At 46.8% G+C, this 21,632-nt stretch overlaps 1 protein-coding gene across 1 annotated transcript in view; it reads left to right on the plus strand.

Moving 5' to 3' along the window:
• Positions 1–21,632, plus strand: part of LOC144727742 (polypeptide N-acetylgalactosaminyltransferase 13-like) — a 90,446-nt gene that overhangs the window by 51,873 nt on the left and 16,941 nt on the right. Inside the window, exons 5-7 of the mRNA XM_078606840.1 lie at positions 3,175–3,382; positions 4,942–5,112; positions 16,572–16,689. Of these exons, the coding sequence (XP_078462966.1) occupies positions 3,175–3,382; positions 4,942–5,112; positions 16,572–16,689 (497 nt within the window). The remainder of the gene's footprint in view (positions 1–3,174; positions 3,383–4,941; positions 5,113–16,571; positions 16,690–21,632) is intronic.

The raw sequence follows: 21,632 nt of genomic DNA on the forward strand, positions 1-21,632 counted from the left end.
CTAATTTTCAGGGCTCTCGAAAGCATTGCACATTATCTTTGACCATTGATGTTCCCTCAAGGGTTTTCTTTCAACCATGGGCACGAGGCATGCATTTGTGATGCAATAATACGTTGAGTTTTTAGCGACACAGTATATACATAGGACTATTATTATTCAAGCGAGCCGTCCATCGGGACGTTTGGCTGATTCCATGAATGAGTGGCTGCCACAGAAACCCAGGGACAACTCGCGCATACGAGGGGACAACGTTTAAAAACTCTGCACAGATGGATTCCAAGCTCTAGCTTTGCCGTAATCTCATCTTTCCTGGCTGGTTTGCGATCTTCACCAATGTTCGCTCCACCAATCCCTTGCCTCCAAAATGCCGGATCACAGGCACGCACCACCCACACCAAGCTCACCATTAAAGTGAAACAACCCTTCACTGAGTTGGCCCGTCAAGGGAATGGACCCGGGCAATGGACACGTCTAGGTCTGTCACTACTCCACGCCGCAACCAGGGGTCCGTCAATTCCAGTCGCTACGCAGAATCAGTCGTGAGCTCGACTTGGATAGGGCGACCCCTCCACCGTGAGAACCCCAAATTCCTGACTCGTAATGGGATCAGGCGTTATCAGTAGGGGGCACTAACCTCTCTGAAACAGAGTTAGACTTTTGTCCTTGCGCGATTCCAGCAGCTTATTGTGCTGTGTGCGGTCCAATGTCTTTAATGATACACTAGCAAAGACAGACAGATCCTATCTGCCCAGTTTCCATTAAAAAATATGAAAGGACTTCTTGAGAAAATATAAAAGGATATTTCCATTTGGTGGTATCCTGCATAAATAGCTTTCTTACTAAATTGTTTATCGTCACCATCACCCTGTGCCGTCCTCAAGAGGAGCAAGTTATGCGGCCGAATTAGTTACTTAAAAGTTATATTTTCTTGAAAGGTGTGAAGATTTTTAATCCGATTTGCTCGTTAATGTTTTTTTCTCCACTTGAGAACACTAGAACGAATTTCCGCATGAAAAGAAAATGTTGGTTGTTTGGCAACATCTGCTCGTAATTCAACTCGCTTCGTGTGCATCAGCAATAGGAATAAAAAGCAATGCATACATTTTTCTTTGCTAGGAAAAACGTTAACAGATACTTTAAAAAATGTTTAATCAAATGTGCGCCAATATTTACGCGAAAAATCTGTGCGCTGCAATGTTTTCTTTTTGTCGTTATATCTGGTGCTTTAGTGAGTTGGTTTGATGTGAATACTCTCTTGAAAGGCCTCTCAATGTTGTGTCTTTGGGGTGGTTTGAGCTACTTCACCACCACACTGGTCAGTCTAATTTGATGTCACGGTGGCGAGATGTTGACTACCTCGCCTGATACGCATGAGGTCGTGGGTTCGATCCTGACCCTGATGATGCCTGTACATTTGGAATTTGAATGTTTTCCCTGTGGCCGTGTGGAATTTTCTCCGGGTCCTCCGATTTTTCCCATCACATTTAGAAACATTCGTTTAGAGTATTTGGCTGCTATACATTACCACGTGATAAGCCACTTCGTTGGGCTATCATGTGTGGCCAGGTCGCTTCTGTAGCTGAGTGGGCCTTACCTGGTAAAATAAATAAAATAGTTTAAACAAGGTGAGGAGACGGGGGTAGGTGTTGTTCAGATATCACTCGTCACTGATGTTTGCCATCACCGGGAATTCAACTCAGGTGCTGGGATTCATAGCCTGTTGCAATAGCCCCTGACCACCACTATTACTGGATCCGAATTTTTCTAACCATAACCAATTGTCCTGTGTTTTGAGTAGGCAGGTGGTTTTGCACGGGAGAGACGTTCAACAGCCGTGCGTTGTATTTTTCCACTCGTCAAAGTGGAATATATAACATTGACCTCGTGTGTAGTCCTTGCCGAAGTATTTTACAGACGTTTAAGCCACTGAGCGTTTTAAAGTCACCGGGGAGGCCCCCTGATTGGACTGACTTGCTCAGCTGTTTATTTATTTTTTGGCCCCTCTCAATACCGTTAGTAACAAACCGTCAGAATGTAGAAGTGAAATCGTCAAGAACCACTTGGGCCGCAGAATGGAATGAGGCGTTCGCCTTTCCCCTCGTGCGTTCTTGCTTGGGCCGAGTGATGGATGGTGGCTGAGGGGGCTTGTCGGCCTGATAGGATGAGGGATGTGCAGAGCCACGCAGGAAAGCGAGCAGCTGCTCACTAAATCACAAAGAAAGTGACCTGGAAGAAGATGGATTTGTGTGGAGGCTTCGGGGCAGATGGAAAGTGGATGGTGCAGCAGGTTTTTAGAGGCAGATGGAAGGAGGGGTGCAAGGAGTCTCTTTGGTACCAGCAGTGCGGGTTTGAGTGCAAAAACAGAATTGTGCCAATGCTTTTCCCACAGTGGCTTATATAACACTAAATTGTCCCAGTTTTTGTTTTGTTATTATTTGCCGCGATGGCAAAAAAAGTTGGAACGTGACCAAACAAATACTGCTACTATTTCTCGTAAGGTTGCAAGCTCCCGAGTGCTTTTGTAATCGCCACCCTTTGACCTTACCTACCGCATGTTCATAAATCTTGTTGCAATTAAATATTCACGTGAATAATTGTTATTATATTTTGCGCTCAGTTTATTTATTTTTTTACAGCCGGCGAGATCGCTCGGGTTAAGTGTGCAAAATGGAATTAAGCCGTTTTTGCTTGCAAGCAATTTCACTGTTCACAGGCCATCTCGGGGTGACCACATCACACTGCCCTCGAGCTCTTCCTTGTTGCATAGCCCCCGCGGTTCGAGCCCAGTGGCCCGCCCTGGTTAATGCTGCACGTTATTGGCCCGCGGTACACACCGCCTGCTTCACGGCGAGCGTCAAACATCCCCTTGACGTCAATTCGGAAAAGCGTAGGCCATGCGTGCCAAAATGGTGGTCCAAATTTGCCGAGTGTGATAAATTGCACACACAAATGAATTAATTGGTAAATGCCGCATTGCAACACAGCCCCCCTGCTGGCAAACGAATGCCCACTTACAGGCCGGTGGTGCCTTGAGCTTGTGCCTCACAGGGAGGGCTGTGGCCGGGCGTTCCCTGCCGCCCAAAGCACCTCGAGAAGTCCTGCATGGGAGGCGCGGTATAAATATTAAGTGGCGACGATTGATAACGACGACGATGATGTGAACGTCTCTCACAGATTTCCTGAAGAAGCCGCTGGAGGACTACGTACGCAAGCTGGAGACGCCCGTGCGGCTCCTCCGCATGGAGCAGCGCTCGGGCCTCATCCGCGCCCGACTCAGGGGGGCGGCCGCCGCCCAGGGTCAGGTGATCACGTTTCTGGACGCGCACTGCGAGGCCACGACAGGCTGGCTGGAGCCCCTTTTGGCCAGGATCAAGGAGGACAGGTGAGAAGTGCGCCGCCACCGCCGGCGCAGCGGCCGCCCGCCGTTGTTCGCGCTCAAAAAGAGCCGGTGCTTTTAGGCCAAAGCCCTTCGCGTCCATGCCACGAATTGGGTTTGTTCTTTTTTACACGCATGCGTACGCGTGTGGTGACACCGCAGCGGGGTGAAGCGACGGCACGTCGGGAGTGTTGTTGAAGTCCACATCGGAGCGTTTTGGCAGCCAGAGTAGTCTTGCATATGTTCTCGAATTGCACGTCATCTTTAATTCGTATTTTCCTGCTTCCTGTACACCTCTTGTCTTTTGTTCCATATTTTTTGGCAATGCCCATGTTCCAAATCCATTGATCATCGCGGAGAATATGCATCGATGAAACACTGTGTTAATATGCAATCTAAAGACATAATCATATAGACCAGGTGTATGTGCACGCTTTCACGACCAGTATTTAGATTCATAATTGGGTTTCTTGGTTAGGTCGTGGAAAAATGTGTCTAAACCCTCCTCCACCCGACACAGGTAATGACTCAAAGTGTCACGTGAATCTACGTATGGATGGATGTATGTTTAACTTCTTTCGCACCATACATCGCCACCCGTGCTAATTGGAGGTGCAGAAGCAAACGTGGCCAAATGATTTACCGCTTCAGCACCAACCACCGGTGTTGTCTTTGGAGATTACATGCAGCATCGTCAGCATCGTCAGGTTCACAGGGAGCTCGCGTACTCGAGCATCAAGGAAAATAAGTGGGCTCGGGCAGAACACATCGCTAGAAGAGACTAGCGACGGAGTGGGAGCCGAACGAGGAATGGTGCCCACTGCAGAGAGGGAGCGATGAAGTACCAATGAATTTTGCTCGATGGATCATTTGCATTGCGAGACCATGAAAGGATGGTGACGGCTCAAGGAAGACCTTCATTAGCAGTGGATAAATCATGGCTTATGATGATGACAACGACGGTTTTGGCGACAAATGTGTCAAGCTTTTGAATGTGAACCAGTGTGTGGAGGAGTGGCTTCATAAAATCATCGGCCATGGGTTAATTTACTCCCGTTATAGGCCAATACACCTGCTATGCAAGTGTGGAGTCTATGTTCACCTTTCATGAATTGTTAATATTTTTTGGAACGTTCTTCATTGCTGCGTCAAATCAATATTTAATTATTGTGCATTATATAAATTATAGTTTTTCCCTGTTACTAATTTGAAGCTTAGTTCTCTATATATTCATTATGATATTCGGAAGCCACTTGAGCTATGCGTTTTAAAATCAAGATTGAAAACTCATTTGTTGAAAACTGCTTTTTGTGTGTTTAGTTTGCTGTCCTTCCCCCGCACCTCCGATTAGCACGGTTGGCTACGTACGTTGCGAATGAAGTTCAACATACCTACACACATATTCGCTATGCGTACACACACACACGCAGTGTATAAAGCGCTTGGCTGCAACATCCATTCAATGCAAGCAGCTGGTGGCAGCCACCGTGATGATGTTTGACGCGCGGAGAGCTCTTAACGTCCCGCGTGCAACCCGGCTGACACGGAACGCTGTGAATTGACAGGAGGGCAGTGGTCTGTCCCGTCATCGACGTCATCAGTGACGAGACATTTGAGTATCTGACCGGATCTGACATGACGTACGGGGGCTTCAACTGGAAACTCAACTTCCGCTGGTACCCGGTGCCCCAGCGAGAGATGGACCGGCGAAAGGGCGACCGGACGCTGCCGGTGAGGTAAGTGCCTGGGGGGGGTCGCTCATCGGTCGCAGTCTTAGCTGTCGCAAGGAGAATGCGGTGATGTGGCGCTGATGGCCTCCATTGCGCTGAAGAGTATACTCAAAGTACATTTTGGTTTTTATTTTTGCATGCAATATGTGTCGCGTTTGATATGCAAAGGTGCTGAGTGAAAGCGTATTCAAATGTAACGTGTGTCACGCGTGTACGCCGGTGCACCACCGCGTGGGTGGTGTTTGCGCGATTGTGGCCTTGACTTGCAACCGGACCAGTTACGAGCTCAAATCCTGGTTGAGGATTTCAGCTCGCAGATGGATGATGGACTCGGCCCATCATTCATCTGGGATAGGTAAATATGCGAAACGTGAACAGTGGTCGACCTATGAAGAGATGGGCTTTCAATGTTGTATAATAACAATTATTATTATTATTTATCCAGGAATAGTCACACTGAGTCCAAGGATTCTTTTGCAGGACGGTCCTGCATTGGGCATTTTTATTTTAAAATGTTTTCGACCAAGAGACGAGTGTTCATGCAAATAGGAGGAAACCGGAGCACCCGGAGAAAACCCACGCGTGCAAGGGAGCAACGCTCTATCCCCAATAGATGGCGATGAGTCCAATTGCTGTACCCAGCCAGGCTACGGCAATTGGAAGCCCACAGGAAAGGGAGTTTCGCGACGTTTTGTGCAATCCGCCAACCCTCGCCGCTACCTCCACCACCATCCCGGCTCGCGAGAAAATTGCCACCGCCGGATCTTTATGGCCACCAGTGGAGATGAGCACCCTCGGACGCTTTTACGGGCAGGGCCAGGCGCTCTCGACGTTGTTTCGCCTGTCGCGCCGACCGGCAGACTCGCGATGTCTCCCTGCTTTCATTCGAACAAACAACGCTGCTGCCCGTCAAGAGGATGGCAGCGCACGTAGGACCGCGATGAGCGGATACCCGCGCGTTCTCGGGGCGAAGCGCACACGCAGCGGTCCTAGCCCCCCCCCCCCCCTTCTTAGCGTAACGCGTAAAACACCGACGGCGCTCGGTTATTTTTGTCGCGTCGTCAAAGACGGCGCCTCGTCGTTTGTTGTTTTAACGGCGTGCGACCCAGCGGCATCAGCATGACCGCATTGTAAATGAGACGTTGAATCTCGGCAACGAGTCGTACGTTTTGTGGGGGGGGGGGGGGGGGTGGGGGGGTGGGGGGGGTGGGGGGGGGGTGGGGGGAAAACGCTGTAAATAAATAAGCAGCGCGGCGCAACGTAACGTAGTTTTGTGCTCGGGCAGACGTGACCTGCCGCCCATGGTTCGTTGCGGTGAGATATTAGTGTTTAAATATTTACATGTTCTGTCGGAAAAAATTGAAGGGGCATGAAAATATGTTCGTGATTTGCACGGCGTTGCCTCGTTGCCTGTGCGGCGGAGGCGATGCGTGATTGTGGATGAGGGTGACGGAACAGAAATACGACAGGTGACAGTTGAATTGGGATCGCCGTGTGATGTGGCAACTTTGACTCGAGTGTCAAATCAAAACACCCCTTCACCGGATAGACTCTCTCTTCTTCGGGATGACTTAAAACATATTGGTATTTTTTGGGGAACTGTAACATATTTATCCACTTTTTATACGATATTACTTTTTCTAGCAATGCGTTTAAAGAATAAAATAATCAAGTGTTTTTCTTTTAACGCCGCCTGCAATATTTTTTCATTGGTATGCTCTATCGTCAATCACGTCCTTTGACTTCCAGTAGAGGAGATACGTTTAACTACCGTTTCTGCAAAATAATGAAAATGTAAAATATTTACAAATTAATTGAAATCGTGACACGGTGGACGCGTTCTGCACTCGTAGATGTGAGAGCGATTTCGATGTTGGAATGCCGTCATTAAAGCAACATCGCGCACTCAACAAAAAGAGTCGCCAAGTACATTGGGGCCTTTCCGCTGTAGTCGTTGGAGTTTGTTCGAATTGCTTCGTGATTAGTTCAAGGTGATCGCTGTAGCTATCTTCACGGGGGACATGGGGTTAGTTGGAAAATTCCATGGGGGGTTACCGCCGCCGCCACTTTGAATGTGTAGGTTATCCGTGACCGAGCCACCCCGTGAAATTTCACGGCTCGTTAATCGATACAGAGTTGGCTTACAAGTATTATTATTATTAACGAGACGTTGTATATCAACCTGGATTTTATAACATGTTCATCAGTTTCTAAGAGAATTTCGCAAAATATATTGCTTTATTTATATGTAATGTAAGTACTTTGCGGTGGTTAACGTGGGAATTTATCTTGTAATTTTAAACAGTTATATATTCCTGGGAAGCATATATTTAAAATGTGGATTAAATGAATGATGATTTTTTATTAATCCCCTGCTGAACTTATCATGCCTCTGGCTACCCGTGCTTGGTTAAGCTAATGATCCATTCACAAGCTGCCCAGCAGGACAACGTGTCTCCTGTGTTCACACACACGTGGGTTAGTTGTCCAGTACATAGCGGAAACATCTTATTGGTGATCTCACGGTTATTATTTATGCAGGAACATAAACGCGTGTAGATTTCAATTGCCAGGTTATATATCCATAAACTTGTGGGCTGAAATGTCCCTTGTCACAAAGAAGTACTGTGCCGTGCTCCTGTCTGTCGGTGGTTCTGGAGCCTGCGGTGTAAATACCACATTCTCTCGGCAAGACCAGCCTCTCTACGGAGACAACCACAGATGACTTCCCCACCGAGCAATACAAATTTCGTGCTCTCGGAGGAATGACGGACAGAGAGTCACATCTCCAAGCTGAGACCTCGAGTCCCGAACGCCTTCGACAGTGTTCTCCACTGCAAGGCCCGTGGGGCTACTGGCTGGCCCTGGTGGCCTTTAGCGCGGAACCCCATGAATACACACCGCGTGAAACACACCACCCTTGCAGGCGGTGGTGTTGGCGGCCCTCGCAGAGGCCAGTGGCTGGCCCTGGTGGCCTTTAGCGCGGAACCCCATGAATACACACCGCGTGAAACACACCACCCTTGCAGGCGGTGGTGTTGGCGGCCCTCGCAGATGCCACTGGCTGGCCCTGGTGGCCTTTAGCGCGGAACCCCATGAATACACACCGCGTGAAACACACCACCCTTGCAGGCGGCGGTGTTGGCGGCCCTCGCAGATGCCACTGGCTGGCCCTGGTGGCCTTTAGCGCGGAACCCCATGAATACACACCGCGTGAAACACACCACCCTTGCAGGCGGTGGTGTTGGCGGCCCTCGCAGAGGCCAGTGGCTGGCCCTGGTGGCCTTTAGCGCGGAACCCCATGAATACACACCGCGTGAAACACACCACCCTTGCAGGCGGTGGTGTTGGCGGCCCTCGCAGATGCCACTGGCTGGCCCTGGTGGCCTTTAGCGCGGAACCCCATGAATACACACCGCGTGAAACACACCACCCTTGCAGGCGGCGGTGTTGGCGGCCCTCGCACTGACGATGTCCTATCGCCGAAAGTGCCGCCACGCTTTTTGGCGCTTCCGTTTGCCACGCGGGATTTACGTACGGGAATTGCGTAAATTTCCGCGACAATTGTACGAATGAAACCGTGAATTTACCATTGCTTCTCACACGCGGATAACGCGTGGAAAGTCCTCCGTGTCCCGTAGTTGTGTTTTGAGCAGCTGTGTGTGTGTTTGCTGTTGGTGTCGTTGCGTTTGCGCCCTTTTTTTGTGTGATTGTGGTTTCGATTGGTTTATGATTGTGGCTGTTTGAGCACTCGCTGCGGCGTGTGGGTGTCTGTGCACGTGTCTGTGCACGTGTCTGCGGTTGTTTGCTGTGTGGCCGTGGTTGTGTTGCCACGTTTTGTTGTGCACGCATACATGTACGTAGCCCACTTTGATAACACTGGTCAACAAAAAAAATACATTTTTTTCTGGCCTGGACTTTTGCAGCTGTTTTAGACTAATTTCAGGGTGCTGATTCCAAATCTGATCTCAGATTTGCTCTATCACATCTCATTTTTATGCTATCGGCATACCCCATTTTCATTGATTTTACCCGAAATTAACTCTGTCACTTATGATTGCAAGTTGTTGCGAGTCAATGACTGCTTTAGTGTTAAAATATGGTGCTGTATTTTTAGGATAGTGTGTTTATAATATCATTTTATGTAGATATCCACATTTATTTAATATTTTTCTTCTGCAGTTTTTATTGAAAATGCAATATTTGATATCTCAAAAACCTGATGTGATAGACAAAAACTGATGCCAGATTTGGAATCAGCACCCCAAATTACCTTCAAACCGTTGGAATACCTTGTGCCAGAAAAAGTGTGTTGACCAATGTAATTAATCGGAGGGGCGGGGGAAAGACGACAAATTAAACACACGAAAATGGACTTTAACTAAAATCCTTCAGATGTTAAATTACTGTACTCATTGGTTTTTTTCTTTCGGTAAAGCCACGTATGTAGAAATAAAATACAATCTTACTAAATAAAATGTAATTAAAATCACGACGTTTCGAAGCACAACGCACACAGAGAACGGTAAACTGCACGGAGGCAAACAACAACAAGGCACAAGGGAGCAGAGATACCTCGTATCTGTTCTACGTTGGTATGTTCAGCCCAGAAGTTGAACGCGAAATTTAGCAGTCTTTTGAAGTACGTGGTCAACCAGGTTAGTGTCTGACTGTGTTGTTGGCCGACTGGTTTTGCATCACGTGATGATTCTAAGGTTTGTTGAGTTCTCGTCTCCCATCTTCTTCTTCTTGTTGTTGTTGTTTTCCTCCGTGCAGTTTACCGTTCTCTGTGTGGGCTGTGTGCTTGGTGTCCCCCTGTGTGTGTCCCCTTGCTGTGTGTTTTGCCCCATTTCCACCTGATGACGATCGCTTGTGTTGCGTTCGAAACGTCGTGATTGTAATTTTATTTAGTTAAATATTTTATTTCTACATACGTGACTTTACCGAATAAAAACAATTTGTACAGTAATTTCTGCAGTCACGAAAGCTTCAATCCTATGTTATATTAAATCTGGTTCAATGCCACAGTACATCCAACCTGCCAAATTTGAGTACCTTAGTTGAGTCATGAGCCATCATTCTGTCATTTAAGCTAATCCTTGTATTTAGGTAAATATAAGTGAAATACCGCGGAACACTTGTGAATATACGGTAATGTTATTCAGTAAAGGTAATTGTCCATTACAAATGTACCATTTTAAGCTTAGCGGCATGATAGATTAATGCGGATGTGTTAGTTATAGGCCATATCATGGGTCGGCAACCTGCGGCTCCGAAGCTGCATGCAGTTCACCAAGGAGCGGCTTTGTGATGTTCTTTGAGGATCGCTGTCTCGTATCCACCACGTGCATTGCGGCGCTTGAAATATCGAGGTCTTCTTCTTTGGGTCTTTCGGTAAAGTCACGTAGATCGGTTCAAAGAAAATAAGAAAAAAAACGACGACGTTTCGATCGCAACCCAAAGCGGTCGTCGTCAGAAAAAGGGCCGCTTGTGTTGGCATCAAAACGTCGTATTTTTTTGTTTGTTATTTTCTTTGAACCTATCTACGTGACTTTACCGAAAGACCCACACAATATGAATTCCTGCAGTCACGAAAGCTTTAAGTCAAGATTTATTGAGGTCTTTATTGTTTTTGACCGAATTCAAACAAAATGGCTCTTTGCGTTATTGTGTTTGCCAACCCCTGGCTTAGATGTTTTAGTCTTACAGTATTTGTCGTGATTGTCTATATTACAAGGACGTACGGTGAGGTAAAGATGTATTTTATCGTGTGCACTCGAGAGGTATACAGTAATCAAACTGTGGAATATTTGTGTTTTTGGTGTTCAGGACTACTGCAGAGGCACTTACTGCAGCTAGATAATCCATACTTGTCAACCCATACAGTTTACACGTTTTCTTGTCCAGGGAAATTGAGTAAAAAAACAATTTGACTGTTTGTGTTTCTCTCTTGTGATGGAACATTGTAGGACGAACGTTGAGATGTATAATGGGAACGGGGTGACCAATAGGGTCTGAGTTGGTCTGTAATAAGGTAGTGCACTGATAAGGGGTTGACAGGTATGGTAGTCTGACATTGGTCTCCATCCAGAAAGGCTGAAAAATAAATAAATACGAATGCCAAAAGTGAAATCCCAGAACTAGGCAATCAGCTGTACTTACACAACCCTTCATTTTGCAACAAACTGACTGGTGACAATGTGTAGTGTGCATTAATCTGCACCCAGTACATTGCAGACAGCTTTTATGTTACAATAATTTAATATTTTCTGCAACCTGCACTTGCAGATTTACACTTACTTGAAACTCCTGAGGTTCTGTGCACGAGTGCAGCTAAGTGCTTGTGACAGATATATACAAAAATAACTTGGTCAGATGTTTGCGTGTAGAAATGTTGCAGGCGCATGCAACGTTGTGCACAATACGTAGTAGATGATTCTAGATTTGAAGCTTTCGTGACTGCAAGTATTCATATTCTTAGGTTTTTTTCGGTAAAGTCACGTAGGTAAAAAATTAAAATTAATAAAAGTAAAATAAAAAAAAAGACGGAAGCTTGTGTTGCCTCCGAAACGTCGTGATTTTAATTTTACTTTTATTAATTTAAGAATACGTTGTAGATGGACAGCGAGTAGCATGGGAAGACACGAATGTACAATCCAAAGTTATTTTGGTGTGAGATTATTATTTTAAACAATTTTCGGCCAGTTTTGAGTGTACCAGAATGCGCGAACCACAGTCACAATGTCGCGAGGTCACTTCTTGGTCAGGGGGCCAACTCAGCTCATCATCCTTCTCCGGGGGTATATAAAATTGGCTACCATATTGTCAGAATGTAGCAGAAGTTGCCATTTGGAATGGTTGGTGCCCTGCCATGGTGGTGTATAATTGCCTCTATTGGATCAGGACCGCCACAGGAGAGATGAGTGCAATTGAAATGTTGCTGTGAAGAGGTGCCCAACTTAATATTTTACCTTCAACGTCAAACTGCGGGAATACGTTTAAAGAAAACACACCCCCGACGTGGTGACTATCGGTCAACATTTCAAATTTTACTCCGATAAATGTAAATATTCAATTGCAATCCGTGCACGAGAATCTACCGCTCTTAGTGTGCACTTTGATTTTGTTGACACTGTGATTCTCACCGAAGGAATCCATGAATACAGATGAGGTTTGGCATTTGCCATACACTCCGTAGTGCAGCTGCGAACACCGGCCTGTTAAACATAAACATGCGAGGGATGTTCCACAGGGCTCCGCTTTGAAGCGTTTATTTCAAAGCAGAGTTCTTCGGCATGTTTAGCCGTGTATTGGATTTCTTTGCTTTACTGTCATTCGAGCAGACTTGCCGAGAAAAAAAACGCCCAAAAAATTATTTCGCAATGAAACGGCTGGTGATCTTGCGTTAAGTTGAATCGCATACATCCACACCCATTGACATCAATAAAGAAAGCTATGAATGAATCAATTTATTTTGACAGGTGACCTTTTTTTAACATTCACGAGGGAGGAGGATCGCTTTGTTATAAACATATGTGACTTATCTGTGCGGACAGGGGCTGTGTCGGAAATGTCTGGGTAAGAAACCCGTGGGAGTATAATAATTAACTGTGGTTCGTGTGGTTGGTGTAGATAAAGTGGCTCTCATTCAAGTCCCTCATGTGCAGCATTCTAATTATAGTGCTCACAGGAATCCGCGCTGGTGTGTTGCTGACGAGAACCGCTATCGTTAGCCGCTTGCGAGGGAGGTCTCGTTTTTCTGGCCATCAGTAAACAGCTTGCCTTGTTCGCACACACACACACAGACAAAGATCCCCCGTATTGCCTCAACGGACTGTTGGGGCAAGTGCTATTAGCCAGCCACCTATTAAGGCCGGCAACGGCACACAATAGTGGGTGGGTGGCCAGCACCGCGCCTGACCGCCTTTGTCTCCCCAGTGACGGTTGAGATAATCGTCACTGGTGTTGACCATGAGCGGGAAACGAACTCGAGTCGTAGCGCAGCGTGTGAACCACTACACTACCCCCACACCCAAAGATCCCCCGTATAGCCTTAACAGATTGTAGGGGCAAGTGCTGTTAGCAAGCACCTATGAAGGCCAGAACGGCACACGAGGGGATGGGTGGCCAACACCACGCACGGCCGCCTTTGTCTCCCTCGTGGCGATGTTTTTACGCACCGTATCAGGTACTCATTTGAGGCTGAGTCGACCTAGGGAAGGCCCAGAACCGGTTCAGATAATAGTCAGTCATGTTGGCCAGGTTCTTAGCGCAGCGTGCTAACCGCTACACCGCCGCTCCCCACACACAGGCACACATGCACATGCCATCAGACCTAAGCTCGGTGAAGAATGGTTAAAAATCGGTTCGGCCGTTTACACGCATCAACAAAGCTCATTAGCATATAGCCGATAAGGGCCTGTGGAGTTGTAGTTGGCGCGCGCGTGTGTGTGTGTGAGAGAGAGATGGAAATGTTACAGCAACAGCCATTAATATTATTTGTTGTACACATGTTGACAGTTACACGATGCGAATAAACGAGTCATTTGTTTGATTTTAATGATGTGCATTGCGGGTTTTCACACTAGGGTAAATATTCTCGTGAGGATGATTTCGGTAGTTGTTGCTTTCAAGGTCACGAAGATTTCTTCGTTCACGCTGGGTTATTTTTAAAATGAAAGTCTTCAACGATGAAAACTTTTCCACGTGCAAAAATCTGTTCATCGGTGTGCTAATTTGAATGGCACTCAAAGTAAGTACACACCCACATAAAAAAAAACTACCAAACAATGAAAGATGTATATTTTCCACACAACGAATATCATACACCATGTAAACGAAGCAACCATGGCGAGTTTGCCGGTTATTAGAATTCCACGAATACGCCGTAAACTTTAAACCTTGGTGGTGCACTACGAAGCATCCTTAATTATCCGCACTTGCAAGCGCCGTGGCAGTGGCAGTCCAGAAAGCCATCCCCTTCGTGAGATTGATTTCTGCGGTTTCCACCCCCAACCCCACACCACCCCCCCCTCCTTTGTTTTATCTGAATGAGATAATTACCCCCGATCGAGTCGGGTGGTCTCGGCGGTCCTCGGGTTGCTGGAAACACCTCGGCTTGTCAGGGGTTTCACAGCCCACCACCACCTCTCTCTGCTCCCAGGGTAGTTTGGTTGCCGTGAAACACACGCCCGGGCGGAGAAGAAGCGGCCACGGGTCGATGGGAGGGAGTGACCGTCCGCCACATCGGCGCCTTTGAAATATGGGATCGGAACGCTACTGTATGTAATGGATGGCCGGCGTGAACTCTCAACCCGAGCTCTATTTAATTTACTCCCTTAGCATCCAGCCCACCACCCTCCCCCCCACCCAAAAAAGGCAAACTATGAATGTGCACGTGCTCACGCACGCACTATCATTACACTGAATCACCCCTAATGGATAAAATCGCCGGACGATTACACGATTGCCATCAGACAATTGGGCAACAAGCGATGAATATGCAGTGATAGATTTATTTATTTTTGAGTGCCAGATACTCGCCTTGAAATTCAAGCCCAGAATAACAGATGAGCCTTCACGCGAGATCGGAAGAGTCGCAGTAAGTTGGGGGGGGGGGGGAGAAGGGGGGGTGGGTGGTGTGAGCTCCAGGGGTTTGGACAGATTCCACTTGATGGATGCATTGTTGAAAAATGAAATGGTTCAACACTTACATGGTTCAGTAGTGTGAATGGAGCGCGACTCTGGTGGGGTTGTGGAGAGTGGGGGGCGTTGCTGGAGGGCTCTTTAAAAAAAAGCTCGCCGTGAGAGAGGGGGGCCTTGGCTTCCACAATGGGCACCTTCTGCGTTCCAAGCTGCCGTGGGGCAGATGTGGTGAAGGGGGAGCGATTTGTGATTTCGAATCCCCCTTGTGTTCCCTTTTTTATCCGCAGTGTAATTTCAGAATTGATTGTTATCGGATAGACGCGAAAGGTTTCATCTGATGAAGGAGTCCTTTACTGAAATGAAAATTGTCTAACGACGAGGAGGCTGGGGGGGTGTTAATGTTTCCCTAAAAAGGTTAGGGGAGGTTTGCAAATTGGAAAGGTGACATTTGTGGAAGGATAATTTTGGTGGAAATTGCATATTGTTAACATAATTTATAGCACTGTATAGTAATTGTTTTTTTAATTATTGCTCGGCATAATTTGCTACAGTAGAAATGGAACGTTGTTTAGCATGTGGTAATACAAAAAAATCCAATTTTGTACAACTCTTGCTTCCTTGATAATTTTACATTTAGAAGATAATGAATGATGTATTATATTTGTGTCATCTATGTCATCGGTGAAATGTATATTCAAATGTTCTTCACGTTTCCCGTCCGAAGTGTACGTGTGTGACTGCCACGTTTGTGACTGCCACGTGCTGGTGTGGGCATTCATGCACGGAGTCAAAAGTCCGTCAAACATGTCTTTGTTCAAAAACTTTCAGGGTTCAACTCTCACTCGTAATGGTGGTCCCCGTGGCAGTGAAGGAAATTCTACATTGGTTCTTTCGGTAAAGTCACGTAGAATGCAGTAGGGTGGGTAGAATAATACATAGTATAATATTACATAAATATGCTAAAATTCCTCTTGATATGCAAATTATTTTGTCAAGGCGCTCTTCCTCCTCCCTCCCAGCTTAAATAGATGCTCCAAGCCCAGGACGTGTCATTCAGACTCTGTCTTATCGACAGACCTGTTCTTCACCTGAGGACGGCTGCTTGCGTTGTGGCCGAAGCGTCGTGAGAATTATTTTATTATTTCCATTCTACGTGACTTTACCGAAAGAACCAAGAAGATGAATCCCTGCAGTCACGAAAGCTTTACATCGAATTGATATTACGTTTAATTTTTATTATTTTATTATTTCCCTTCTACGTGACTTCACCGAAAGAACCAAGAAGATGAATCCCTGCAGTCACGAAAGCTTTACATCGAATTGATATTACGTTTAATTTTTATTATTTTATTATTTCCCTTCTACGTGACTTCACCGAAAGAACCAAGAAGATGAATCCCTGCAGTCACGAAAGCTTTACATCGAATTGATATTACGTTGCATTTTTATTATTTTATTATTTCCCTTCTACGTGACTTTACCGAAAGAACCAAGAAGATGAATCCCTGCAGTCACGAAAGCTTTACATCGAAATTCTACATTGCCATGAAAAACGCACCGTTAACTTCTCGCAAAATATTACTCGTGGAATTTTACTCCCGAGGAGGATGATGGTCCGAGTCAGTTCCCAAACCTGGATTTGATCTCACGGTTTTGAGGATGCCATTTGGGCACTCGACAGGTGAGCGGTGGTAAATGCGTGTTTGATTCACCGTGATGCTTACTGCAGTGACATATCATCTCTGTTGCGCTCGCGCTCGTGTGTGCGTGCGTGCGTGGGTGCGTGCGTGTTTTGTGTGTTCTGTTGCGGGCGCGTTCAGGACCCCGACCATGGCAGGAGGGCTGTTTGCCATCGACCGTGACTACTTTCAGGAGATTGGCACCTACGATCCTGGCATGGACATCTGGGGAGGAGAGAACCTTGAAATGTCTTTCAGGGTCAGTGCTTCCGCAACAGGCACTTTGTTTTCAAATGCACTTGGACAGTTTAAAATGCACCTCGCGGGCTGGGGTTGTGGGGGGGGGGGGGTTTACGCAGTAATTTGTACACATGAACAAATCTTTACTTCAGTGGAACAAAGATGTTGGCTTCAGATGGCTTTTATAGACGACGTGCGAAAGTGTCCACACTTACGCCGTATACTTTCAGGTGTCCATCAACGGAAAGTGCACTTGGCAAGTCTGATTTACGAAGAAGAAAAAGCAGCCAAGTTTGTTCATTTTATCTGGGCGTGGGACGCAGCATTATTGGACTGCAAAGCTGGTCAAGCGTAAAGCGAACGGAGTGGCATGCAAAGCCATTTCCCATCCCGCTTACCGTGTGGGTGTGTATGTGTGGGGAGCGGTAAGTGTCGCGGTTAGCCGCTGCGCTACGAACCCGTCCACCCGGGTTCGATTCCCGCTCACGGCCAACACCAGTGACGATTATCTGAACTGGTCCTGGGCCTCCCTTAGGTCGACTCAGCCTCAGATATACACATAACCACTCGGTAGGCCAAAGGCGGCCCGGCGTGGTGTTTGTGTGCTGTGCCGGCCTTTATAGGTACTCACTAACAGCACTTGCTCCTACATTCTGTTTAGGCTATATGGGGGATCTTTGTATATATATATGAAAACAACTAAGTAGTGTTCACTTGAAATTGTTATTGGACAAATAAGTTAATAACTTGGAGAAAAAATAATTTATTGTGAAGGAAACATGCTAAGTATTTTAGGATAATGAGGTTAAAGATTCTCAAATTAAATGGATAAACAGGCAATCTTAATTTTAGAACTTTCGTGACTGCAGGAATTATTATTTGTTTCTTTCGGTTAAGTCACGTGACTTAACCGAAAGAAACAAATGATAAACAGGCACTTCAGTAAATTATACTTGAGCAGTCAACCTTAGAAAGTCCATTTGTACTCATTACTTACAGAATGGCGTGTATTGAGAGGTAATGTCTTTGTCAATATAAAAGAAAAACAACAACAATTATCGGCTTGGAATTTACATGCTTTACATTATCTGCACATATATTCTCTACACCTCATTTGTAGCTATGAAGCCAATTTGTACGTGGAGTGAAACGGTCACAGTTTCGATTTAAAGCTTCCGTGACTGCAGGGGTTCATCTTCTTGGTTCTTTCGGTAAAGTCACGTAAGCAGCCGTCCTCAGGTGGAGAACAGATCCACTGACACGTCTGTCGACAGACCTGTTCTCCACCTGAGGACAGCTGCTTGCGTTGTGGCCGAAACGTCGTGAGAATTATTTTATCATGTTTTATTTTTATTATTTTATTATTTCAATTCTACGTGACTTTACCGAAAGAACCAAGAAGATGAATCCCTGCAGTCACGAAAGAAGCTTTAATGCGAAATTTAACCGCGTGGAGACTTGTTCGTGCGGCGGGCTGCGGGCGGCTGCCCTGCTCACGGTCATCGCAGCTTGGCCGCCCGCGCGCCCCAGTGGCCAGCGATGCCGCCACGTGCCGAGCCAGCCCTCGGCTGCTCTCTGCGGGCCTGGAGGGAGGCTGAAGGGCACGCAGGGACGTTGCGTTCGAAGCCTCGTCTTCTGCCGCGCGCAGCGGCGAGGGCGGCAGGCTAGCGGCGGGCCTGACGACGCCGAGTCCCCCAGGTGCAGCGCGGAGAGCCGTGGAGTTTATAAAGCGCGGCACACTTGATTACGCTTTGCCTTCGCTGGTTGCCACTTGCCTTTACCAGAAATCCCTGGTTGTTTTCACGCAGGTAATTGCAAAGCCGCTCGAACCGCCTCCATGGGGATTTACCGTTTGCCCTTGAAAGTCATAGTATTTGTTTATCTGTTTTAATGTCAACCACCAATTATTGCTGTCTTTTTTTTCTCTTCCATAGCGCTGCCTGAATGCATAACATCCGATTGCCATTCCTTCAGGCCACTCCTTGAGTGGATGCTTCTAACGTGTCAGTGGTCCACTTCCCAACGTTGCCGCTGCATTGTTTCTGAGAGGGAAATTGACATCGCTTGCTTTTAAGCTGTCAGAAAGGGCTTGTCGCCTGCAGATTGAGACGGCAGCTCTTGGAAGGGAGGTATTTTTTTTTATGACAGGTCATGCAAAGAATCACTGCAGTTCACCGTTATTTGTTGCCCATATTCATTATCCTTAACCCAGGATACATTTAATTTCAGTCTCCACGGGGAGTTACTCATGTGGTCCCAGCGCTCTTGTGACGCGAAGGCACTGGTTTGACTCGCGGGGCGTACTTCTGAACGGCGCGAGAGAGAGAGCTGCGCCGGCGGTGGTTTGCGCACTGCGCGATAAACTCCCTGTCCTGACTTATTCCTGGCGAGGGCTTCAACATGAACGAGGAGTGATCCCTGAACCGGTGATGAGTGCCTCCCTGAGCAGCGTGGTGGTGAAGTATGGTCAAACTCCCCCACCCCCACCCCACCCCGCGAGGGACATGGCATAGGGTGGCCCTGTTTTCCTAAAGTGAATGGATAATACGTTTTAAATGATACCTCTTGTTAGTTGCTGCTACCGTCAGCCGGCCAGGGATTTTTGCACACAGCGTTGGTGTACGGTGATTTTTTTCTGCAATATTTAGCTGTCTTTTCTTGGATTTTCTGTTTGCACTTAGTCACATATTCACTTTAAGATGTTTTTTGTTCATGTTTTAGTTTTTTGTTTGTTGCGGTTGCACCCGATTCAAGAGCCGAACCTTAATAAATTAACTTTAACTTGAACTTGAACTAAATACGAACGTGCATGCGGAGAGTGGCAGTGGCCAGCGGCACGCCAGCTCTGCGCCACCGTTCCTGTGGAAGGCGCAGGCTGCTGCCACTTTGGCCGCGGGGAAACTCTTCGGGGGAGAGCGGCCTCTTCATTCTTGGCCCGGCGCGAAATGAAATCAAGCGTTTTTTTTGTTTAGCCCAGATGGTAACTGCGTCTTACTTGCGGGATGGTTATTAATCTTTAATGCTGTTATGTTCCGGCGGAGTGAAAACAATGCTTTGAATTCGAGAGTGAAAAAAATACACGCGCGCAATCGAAATAAGGTCACCGTGAAGGCATTTGCGTTTTTCCGCTTTCGCCACGTGATGGGTCTTACGCTCGCTCCCCGAGTCCGCTGATGGAGGTCTGCCCGGGGTTCAGGTTGCATGGGGCAGAATCCCCGGCGGTGCGGATTTCATTGCATATTGTTCTAAAACCGTTGAGGATTAAAAAGGTCACAGACCAATTAAAATAAACCCTTTTTACCGCGGCAATGTTGCAGCGTTGAGTCAATGTTTATGGGCTGCTGTATCAGTCAATGAAGAATTCGATCAATAAGTGTTTATTTTAAAAGATCACCGGTTGCTTAAGGCAGGCCTTAAGGTAAAATACTGTATTGACTTGACATTTTGCAATTTACTTTTGCTTGTTGACGCAATTAGTAGTTAAACTGTGCGTCGTAGGTTCTGAGAGGCAGAGAGAATTAAAAAAGGGTCGGTTTTTATTGAATCGCAAGTGTTTGCGAGTGCCCTTATAAAGAGGGTATTTATGCGCGGCTGTAATTTAATGCCGTTTTAAAAGTTTAGTGATTTTCATAGTGACGTATTCGCCAACTTTTCTTTGCTGGTACATGCGATGTGAGTTGTTCTTTGTGATCTAGCGGCTGTTGGCCAATGAGATGCTGATATTGTTGCACAGGTGTTGGTAGAACTTGGGTTTTGAGTAGAAATGTGGATAATTCTCATGGATAGTGCAAGAGAATCTGTTTTACTCCGTTTTCATGGGGTAGCTAGGGCTGGTCTAGAACTAGGTTTTTACACTTTTCCTGCCAAACAAATTAAGTGGTGTCTCCGTGTACGTTCTGATCTTTCAAGAACCGCTTATATTTGCACGGTAGAGCTACTGGGATAAAAGACAGATCTCCCATTTCATCCCCTTTGATCAAACTCTCACTCATTGCCAGCCCTCAATTTCCCCTTCATTGAATTGCGTCTTGAGTCGTGGTTGTATTGAGGACACCTCGTAAGCGAATCGTACCGTGTTGTCTCGCTCTGAGTACGATGACTCGATTTGTTTTAACATTTGCCCCCCCCTCCCCCATTCGAGTATTTGGCTGCTATAAATGTCCACGTGATAAGCCACTTCGTTGAGCTAATATTTGTGGCCAGGTCACTTCGAAAAAATAAGATAATAGCTTCGAGGGCTTTACCTGGTAAGGCAGAAAAAATGTTTAGTTTCATTTGTATATTTTTTTTAAGCGATTTGTTAACCTTTCTAATACTTTGCACTCCTTTCGTGTTTTTGTATTGTTCGTTGTTTGTAAAGTTCTGACCCGTCCCTACTGGGCATCTGTGGAAAAGAGCTTTGTAGCTCATCGGATTCCTCCGGTGTAAATACATCTTCTGATTCTGAAACAAAGTGGCCCTACTGGGTCGGTTAAAACTCTACATAGTCCTCTCACATGCCCCCCTCCCCCGCCTTTAAGAGGAGACAGCAGAGGTTGCAATCGGGTACCCGATACCCGTACCCTACCCGATACCCAGGTACCCGGGTACCCATTTGCGACCCTGGTGCGGCCGGGTACGGGTACGGGTAGGCCTTGAGTCACTGGTGAATAACCGTTTGTCACTCATTTCGGGTAGGGTACGGGTACCCATTTGCGACCCTGGGTACGGGTACGGGTAAGGAATCGAACCCCGTTTGCAACCTCTGAGAGACAGCGCTGTCTGCCCCCCCCCCTAACCCCCGACTATTACCACTCCGCATCTGGCCGCTGCCCGGTTTGTCGGTGACTCGGTGTTCAGACGCGTTCCACGGTGCGGCCACTCTCTGAGCTGCCCCGTCCCCACCTCCCCCATCTCGTGACAACACAAGAGAGCGGAGACGGGCAACCTGGGGGCTTGATTCCCATCTTGATAGACCCCCCC

This window comes from Lampetra planeri, chromosome 1, assembly GCF_965212315.1.
Source record: "Lampetra planeri chromosome 1, kcLamPlan1.2.h2, whole genome shotgun sequence".
Lineage (NCBI taxonomy): Eukaryota > Metazoa > Chordata > Hyperoartia > Petromyzontiformes > Petromyzontidae > Lampetra > Lampetra planeri.